The sequence below is a fragment of the Habropoda laboriosa genome, unplaced genomic scaffold (genome assembly GCF_001263275.1).
Source record: "Habropoda laboriosa isolate 0110345459 unplaced genomic scaffold, ASM126327v1 scaffold90, whole genome shotgun sequence".
Lineage (NCBI taxonomy): Eukaryota > Metazoa > Arthropoda > Insecta > Hymenoptera > Apidae > Habropoda > Habropoda laboriosa.
Window position 1 is genome coordinate 476169 of NW_017100218.1, and position 8769 is coordinate 484937.

Genomic DNA, 8769 nt, shown 5'->3' on the forward strand with positions numbered 1-8769 from the left:
TACAGATTGTAAAACCGTTTCTACCGTAAGGTTTATAGTTGAAACGACACAATTACTCACGAGTCTAAGCAAGTTGTAACATAAGAATTCGATGCACTAATGTACGAAAAGCGGATTCTTCGTATTATTATAAGTAGCAAGTAAAAACTCCTATAGGCAAGAGGATCGTTTGAGGGGAATCATAATATTATGTCAATACGCGACAGGAAGTCTAGGTGACACACGTGATGACAAAAAAAAAAAACAAAAAAAAACAAAATGATGTCTCAAATAAAGTGCTGTGGCAATCGAAAATAAATCACTCACGTTTATTCGTCGAATCAAAACCGGGATCCTGTAGCCTGATTTGCAGCTCTCATTTTACTCACTTCCGTTTATTTACGTTCCTCTGCGGCATTTACACTTTTCGTTGCCACCGCCAGGATGCACCGCTCTCTTTTTTCTAATTTCTCTGTAAATTCAGCACCAACCGCTTTGTAAACTACGTCTAACTGTTCGATACATGAAATATTATTCATCGTTCACAAGTGCTACGTATTTATTTTCAAATATTTCAGTTTGATTTTCACGCGTTGAAACGTACGAGAAACGAACGCGCGCTCGCACTTGCCTTGGTTCTTTGTGCACCGTTAAAAACAACCTTTCGTTCGGGGGGTGGGTTTGCTTCGCAATTCCAGGTGAGGAAGGAATACAGGAAGTTCGTGCGACGCCACTCCTGGCTGCCCAAGTGCCTCAGGTGCTCGAAGACGGTGACCGGAAGCTCCGGTGGTTCTTCCGGTACCAGCGGTGGCGCCGGTGGCGCAAACGGCGGCAAGGACTTCGCCTCGCACAACACCTCGTCGAATCCGTCGGCGCCGACAACAGACAGTTCCGGATTGTCGCCTCACGCCGCCTCCAATGTGGGTACAACAACGACCACGTCACCGCCGAACAATCACAACAACCTGACCGCCGCCTGTAACAATACGAATCTTTCGATAAATGTGAACCTGAACAATTTGTCGCTGAGGTCGCCGGTCGGGGCACACCAGATGCACATGATGGCACCTAGCAACCACAATAGGCATCCCGCTCAGCAAGGTATCCGATAGCCGCTTCTACACCAAACCGAGAAAACGAAAATTCGTACGAAACGGTTTTGTTCGATCAGTTCTGACAGCTGTATTATCTTGTCTCGCGAGGGAGAAAAATGTACGGATATGAAAGAGGGAATTGTCATTTTTTTCTTCATGGAGGAGGACGAACGAAAATAGGTCTCTCTCTCTCTCTCTCTCTCTCTCTTTTATCCTCACTATATGGCTGGCTAACTGGTTCTCCATTTATTCCTCTTCCTCTTTGCTCGCCTCTCTATTACACACCACTAGTGTTTTTCTTCTTTTTTTTTTTTTATTTCATTATTCTCTTCCGACTATCGCTTGTTTCTGCCAGTAACGCAAGTATGATTAATGATACTGGAATTAATAACGCAACTCCCTCTACCGTAGCTCTGTCGCTCGTTCCACGAACGCCACAACCACCGGCCTTTCTCGAGTTGATAACTTCGCGAAGGTTCTTGCACCTTTATCGGGCGAATTCTTTCGTCCGCCGGTTGGACGGGCAAGACCGTTGCGATGCAAACCGGGCGCACACTCGTGTTTTCCTTGTTCGTTGCACGATCATCCACGCGATTAAGAGGAATGATTTCCGGTTGCGGTTGAAACGGCCGCTGTTCTACGTGACCGTTTCAACCGGACATCTTGCTCTGTCTCTCTCTCTCTCTCTCTCTCTCTATCCTCCCTCTTCGATGCATCCACTGTCACTGAGATCGTTCTGTTCGAATGAGATCAACTTTCACGTTGCTATGTTTACGTACACCCTTATTCTTCGAGACACGCAATGGTTTCTTCTCTCTCTGTCTCTCTCTCTCTCTCTCTCTCTATCCTCCCTCTTCGATGCATCCACTGTCACTGAGATCGTTCTGTTCGAACGAGATCAACTTTCACGTTGCTATGTTTACGTACACCCTTATTCTTCGAGACACGCAATGGTTTCTTCCATGAATAGAAAAAATCATTACCTTGTAGAGATTTCGCAAGATGGGGAAAGGCACGCTTTACAGAGGTAACAGATTTCTCTCGCCCCTCGACGGTTAGCATCTAGAAACAATACCGCAGAAAATGGAGGGATTTCGAAACGCCTCATCCAACTAGTTAAGCGTTTAACCACCACCACCACCGGCACACCACCACCCGCGTCGCCCTCTGTTCGCTCGTGTATGCTAATTCAACCGCGTCGCCCCATCGTCTTCGAGACTACACCCTCCGCACAGTTTCCCTCCTCCCGTTCGGCGACTCTCTTTCTTCTTTATCATCTTCTTCTTCTTCTTCTTCTGCGTCTTCCGTTTGTTCTTTCTCTTTCTGTCGTTTTTTTTTTTTTTTAATGTGTTACCCCAAGTCTGTTGCAGGATAAATTGCGAAGTGGGTGTCCTCGACCCTCCTAGTCGAGGGAGATTCGTTTCGAATGGCCACGCGTTTCCGCTCAAAAGCGACGCGTGCCAGAAACACTTTTTTAACGTCACCGAGAATTGCTTCGCCGCCTCGAAAAGCTGGCTCTGGAACGAGAGACGAGCTAAAAAGGCATTTAACGAACCGTTCGACTCTTTCGGCTCTATCGCGTTCGCTTGTGAAGAGAATTTAGAAAGAGAGAGAGAGAGAGAGAAATAAAAGAGGAGAGAGAGAAATAGTTATTCAGGGAAGAGTTAGAGTATAGTAACGGTGGTAATGGAGGGGGGAAAGAGGAACCAATGTTTAGGGGTTGGTTTGGTTGAACAGAAGTGAACAAAAAGGAAAAACTGAGAGAGAGAGAGAGAGACGGAGGAGAATTTATTGAACGTGGCTATGCCACAGATTTGTATGATAAAACAACGATACACGGTTGTAGATGAAACGATAACCACAGCAACGCGTTTATGTGTGTGTGTGATCGTGTGCCCGTTGCATTTTCCGTAAAAATTTATTGCCAATTGTCGGGCGAATTTATCGGATTTAGTAGAGATTACTAGACGCGAGGCACTCCCGTCGACTGGAAATGATGAATGACGTTATACGACAATTATATAATTGCACAGCATCGATGCTTCTTTCTTTTTTTTTTCCTGCTTTCACTCTTGTCTCGTTCCTTGTTGTTTTTATCGTTCGTTCGTGAATTCGCGCGCTGGTCGCTCACCGGTAAATCCAGCGAATTTCAGAACGGCTCGTAACCGCTCGTTCGCGTACACCTCGTGGTTCTCGCGAAAACAAACGCTGCTCGTATGATTGTACGATGTTCCTTTTTTTTCCCCGCTGTTTTTTCTAATTGTAATTGTCAACGTAAGGCTCGAACGCGCTCCGGAAATATTCCAACAAAAAATCCGTGCTTCCGATTCGAACGTTACTTCGATCGAGGAAAAGAAAATACAAAAAACGAAGACGAAATACCACGATTCTGTATCACTCTCTCTCTCTCTCTCTCTCTCTCTCTCTCCCCCTCTGTGTGTCTCTTTCTCTCTGTCTCTCTGAAAAATTCAGAAAATCTGTTCACTTTTTTTGTTTTTCGTCTATCCTTTCTCCGAGCGAAAAAGAGAAAGAGAGGAACAGTCTCGGTGTCGACGCACACGCGCGGCAGGGCTGAAAAAGAGAAAAACAAATAGAGAGAAAAAAAGAAACGAATAGAGAGAATTCTCATCGCTTGTGAGCATTTGTGATTAGAGAGAAAAAGAAATAAAAAAAATTATACAGGCACGCTCTCTCGCTCGACTTTTGCACACCTGTAAAACACGCGAACGTACTATTTGCAAGACCTCCCCTACTAACAATGGTGATTTTCGTGCTTCTTATCTGGCTCTGGGTTTGGTGTAACGCGGTTGCTGGCTACTTTGTACCCTATTTCCCCTCCCTTTTTTCCTACCGTTCTACATGCCCGAAACTTACTTTTATTGCGACGCGAGCCTGATGCGAGCCCGACCGTGTTGCGCACGGCTCGCCATTTATTTCAGATGATGTTCCGGATCGTTAATGAAACGCTTCTCTGACGGACCGGCACACGCACGAGAGACGTAACGAATCTGTAACATCGATGATTTATACAATCGGCTTCGCAGCTGCGCCTCTGACGACTGACTACTGCTCGCAACACTTTCAGCCTGCGTGCCATTTTCTGTCTGCCCGCTGTTTTATACTTCGTGAAACGAGCCGCGCGTCTGTTTAATACGAGACTCTGCATACCAGTGAAAATGATTTTCGACGTTTTTCCAAGTATCGATGAGAATTACGCGCAATAGAGACTGTTCGATGATCTATGTTGTAGAAACTGCGATATCCTCGATAATTTAACGGTTGTTAAATTTCGTCGAAGTAAGGAAATTGGAGATTTCTTTCTTTTCTCAAATTGATTTGCGCGTGAAATATTAGCGAAACGTTGGTAATTTCTATCGCGAGGTTTTCTTTTTGAAAAAAAAAAAAAAAAGAAGGACAAGTCCTACATTCCATCCGGTAGCATCTGCTCTAGCAAGTCAGCCATGGCTTCCTCGCAAACCTGTTTGTCGCTTATCGACTCCTTTTTACTCTCGAGGCACTGATGCGTGAGCCGACCGGTAACGCAGTCGTTGAAGAAGTTTAAACAAATTTCCGTAGGCCATGAAGGAAGTGTACAGTGTTCAGAAAGATTCGTAATGTACGAGCGAATGTTGTTTTACATGATCGCGTGGGCAGAATACGATCGAATATAAATATCGGTACAACTTGCGTAACTTGCTCTCAGATTCCCCGTTAAGACAATCAAACGATAGATACTGTCGTTCGTATACAACCTTGTAAGATACTTCGAATTCTGTCCACGCGATCGGAAAATGAAAAAAAGAAAAATACCTTTTAAGCCGCTTGCTGTCGAACGATCGATCGATCGAATAGCGCACGAATTAACCCCTTTTTTTCTCTGGTTTCCTTTTCGCGAAAAAAAAAAACAAATTATTCGCACGCTGTTCGATCGACGAACTCGGTTCGTGTTCACAGCCTGACAAACGCACGTCTTCACACGCGTCGAGGCGCTCTTTAAAACCACTCACCTATCACACACGACCGGTCACTTAACCGCGAAGACAGGGGAAAAACCGTAGAGGCGAGAAAAATCCACGCCAAAGCGATCTGTTTCACATCTCTCTCTCTCACACCTCCTCTGCAACAAACGCACACTCATACCTACGCTCTTCGTACACACACACACACACAAGCATAAACAGACACGTCGTTTTTTTTCCTATTTTTTTTTCTCTCCCCTCGCTCCGTGCGTTTCGCTAATTAACACCAGGTGCACACGCGCGACGAGAGAGGTAAAGGGGTATAGAGGGTAATACGGATCATCGAAGGCCTCTAACGATCCAAAGCCGCGCTCGAAAACAGCTCAGGAGACGGGCGCGCTACGTTCACCGGGTGCTCTTTAATCGAAGCACGCGAACGTGCGCGCGAAAATCCATAATTAGCCGGATGAACGTGGAAAAGTGCCATGTTCCATTGGAACGCGCCGGGTTTCATTACCAAGCCGGTTTTACCAAAGGAGGAGCGCGCCGGATGGGTAATTTTATTCGGTTGGATCGGTTGGAACGCCTCCGCGATGATCGATATTACGCTATTTCCTCTCTCTCTGGTACGGACGACCCAGTCTCGGCACGGTTGCACGTCAGCCGCGCAAACGAGGAGCCGGTTCCCCCGACGTTACCTCATTACAGACAGTAAGAAAACAAAGAAGACTCGTTCCCTCGCGCCACGATCTCTGTCGCATCTCACCTTGCTCCATCGCGCGCGCCTCGCTGCTGGCTTCAAGGGGGAAACGAACGGGTCGATAATCTTGGACTTCCCGACGACTGCCACCATCGCGGGCTTCTTCTTTTCAAACTTCGTCAAATTTTCCGGTTAATTACACGAGAAATTTATTCAATTAACCGAGTAATTTTGCACAGATTCGGTTAAGTGAAAAATCTTCGATTCTCAACGGTCCTCTACGGGCCAGTCCAATTATTATTCCGCAAACTATTCTACAGATTGTTCCTTAGAATCTCGAAGGAGAAGTCGTTAGGATTGATCGAGGAAGAGTGACAAGAGAAGAAGAAAAGAGAAAAGATTCAGGAAATCTTAGAGTACCGTCCGGAAATCTCACGAGTCGGGTCTGTTCCATCGGGAGCAGAAAAATCTTGGCCGGAAGTTGAAGGAGGCTCGCGTGACCTGTCCACGTACAACCGGAAAACAGGTGCGATCGCGTATCGTTCGTCCCAGGACAAACACACACGAGGAAGCACGCGGTGGAAGGTGTGCGTGCTGACGTCGCGTATCTCAGCCCGTTACGTCGTAGATTTGCTCGCGTACGAGTTAAATCCGCCACGCTTCCGGCGAGCATCGCAACTCCGCGAGATATCGTCGGATTTGCCGCGTCCGTATCTCCAGTGTGCGCGTCGCTTTCCAAGGGTTGGAAGCACCCTTTTTAAACCGTGTCGCACGAGATCCACGGCTAATCCTTCCTCCTCCTACTCCTCCTCCACGATAGAACGATTGCACGGAGGTGTATTTGTCACAGGCGAACCTCGCGTCGCCGGGTTAATTAGTTTCGAAGGACGACTCTAAGAAAAAGAAGAACGAGAAAATCACATCGAGAATGGAGGAGAGAACGCGCGCGCGCGCGCGCGCGTGTGTGTGTGTGTGTGTGGAGTTTTTGTTAAAATTTGAAAGAGAGAGAAAAAAAGGTGAAGTAATTATGGAGCAAGGTGTTTTGTCAAAGACTTCGTGAGATTCGAGTAACCCTTTGTTTACTGGTAAACAGGAACTTTTGTAATTAAATATTGAAACGATATTGGATTGGCTACATTGGTACACTTGATCAAGCTAGTACCAGATGCTTCAATATTCTCTCGGGATATTCTACTCCACTGTTGCTCGTATCGTGTCAACTTTGTCTTCGATGTTAATGACTTGATCTTTCGTGTAACGTAATCCACGGGTATTGTACCCCGGTGTATTGTAATACACGGACATTACAACCCTGTCCTCTGTGACCGGACATAACTTCACAAATTGCAACTAACAGTGGATAGCAACCGTTTGAGTACTGAACACGAATTTCGCTATTCTAAGTACTTTCGTTGCACTGAACGCGTTCGCTGCCACCAGAAAATCGTAAGAAGACACACACGAGTATCCTGTCTCAGCGTTCAACAGAGGATTCGATAAAGAGGGGCGATAACCGATCGACGCATCGTCGACGCACTGTCGACACTTGCACACAGGGCAAACCATTCTGCGTCGACGATGCTTCGACAGTGTCAGCGAACGTGTTAACCATCGTCGTAGACAGGTCATCCCTTCGAAATACTCCGAAAGATATCTCCCGTATGACCAGTTCACACACGTACACACCGATTCATCGAGGACACAACAATCTCTCTAGGAGACAGTAAACGAAGGGTTAAGAGGGAACGGCGAATGGTTCGATTTTTACAGTACTTGGCGTCCGGTCGAAGCTGGGCGATAGTCGATAGGCAGCCGGCAGTAACAGTGCCAGGTGAATCCTCTCCAACAGAGGCTCACATCGTTGCCACCCTGCCGTACGCCCGTCACGCCTTCTTACCCTCAGCTCCCAATATCCCCAAATCTGCCACCGCCACTTGGGGCCACCTTAACAAAAACCTCATGTGGAAGGTAACTAACTCACCGCAGCTAAAAAAAAAAACAAGAAAAAAAGGCTCGCTCGCTCGTGTCGTGGTTGTTTCGATCGAACTTTCCTTTTATTTTATTTTTTTTTTTTCTCTAACTATGTTCTTCTTGCCATTTTGTTTCTCTAATTGACTGCATGGTGTGCCATGGTTTTGTTACGTTGTTCCTTTTTTCATCGTTTCGTTTGTTTGTTTCTTCTTCTTCTTCTCATTTTTCGTTCACATCTTTCGTTCTTCAGTCTTACTTGACAAGCACCTAGTGACACATTTTGCACACTTAGAGGACACCTCGCGGTTCGACGATTCGAAACAGCATGGAGGTGTGGGGAAAACCGTTCCCGGGTGAACAACGTTTCGTCGAACGAGAGCTTGCGAACCAAAAACCCCGAAATCCACTTTTTCTCCCGTTTTCTCTTCCATACGAAAAGACCCGATCGTTTCGTTGTCGAGACCACGAATAATTCCCTTTCGACGTTTCATCGTCTAAGATACGCATTACCTGAGAACTTAGAGCATCGAAACGAAACTGTTCCGGTGGTCTCGACTCCGGGAACGATCGTAGCGTTCAGTTGTTTTGTCAAAGATAGACGTCTTTCCTTTACACGAGACGCGTATAGCTCGTTCTGTGTGTGTTTTTACGTTTTCATATCAGTAGTGACAGAGGAATGAAACAATGAACGTGTCCACAGTGATCATAGCGTTTTGTACATATCATACAGCACGTACAGAATCTTCTCGCTCGTTCCTTCGACCATGCATGCGAGCTCGTGGATTTTGCGAAACGTCCCCGAACTCAACGTGAGACTCGTTGTCCCCCATGTTTCTTTCATTCGTAGCTGTCGCATGAACGAGGACATTGCGTTTCCAACATCCGAACCTAATATGTACATATCTAAACCGAAAAAAAAAACGAAAGAATTCGAAAGTTCACACTTGATAGAAACGAAATGGAAATAGCAAGTGTCACCATTCATGCACTCACAAAACTGTCCTTCCCTTGTACCAATATGTACCAACGTCACACACCAAATTCTCACTTGCTGTTTCTCATCATC

At 46.1% G+C, this 8769-nt stretch overlaps 1 protein-coding gene across 1 annotated transcript in view; it reads left to right on the plus strand.

The window, feature by feature from the left end:
• LOC108570887 (latrophilin Cirl-like) overlaps positions 1-8769 on the plus strand; it is a 278113-nt gene that overhangs the window by 268338 nt on the left and 1006 nt on the right. The window contains exons 14-15 of the mRNA XM_017932817.1: positions 678-899; positions 7503-7700. Coding sequence (XP_017788306.1) covers positions 678-899; positions 7503-7700 — 420 coding nt within the window. The remainder of the gene's footprint in view (positions 1-677; positions 900-7502; positions 7701-8769) is intronic.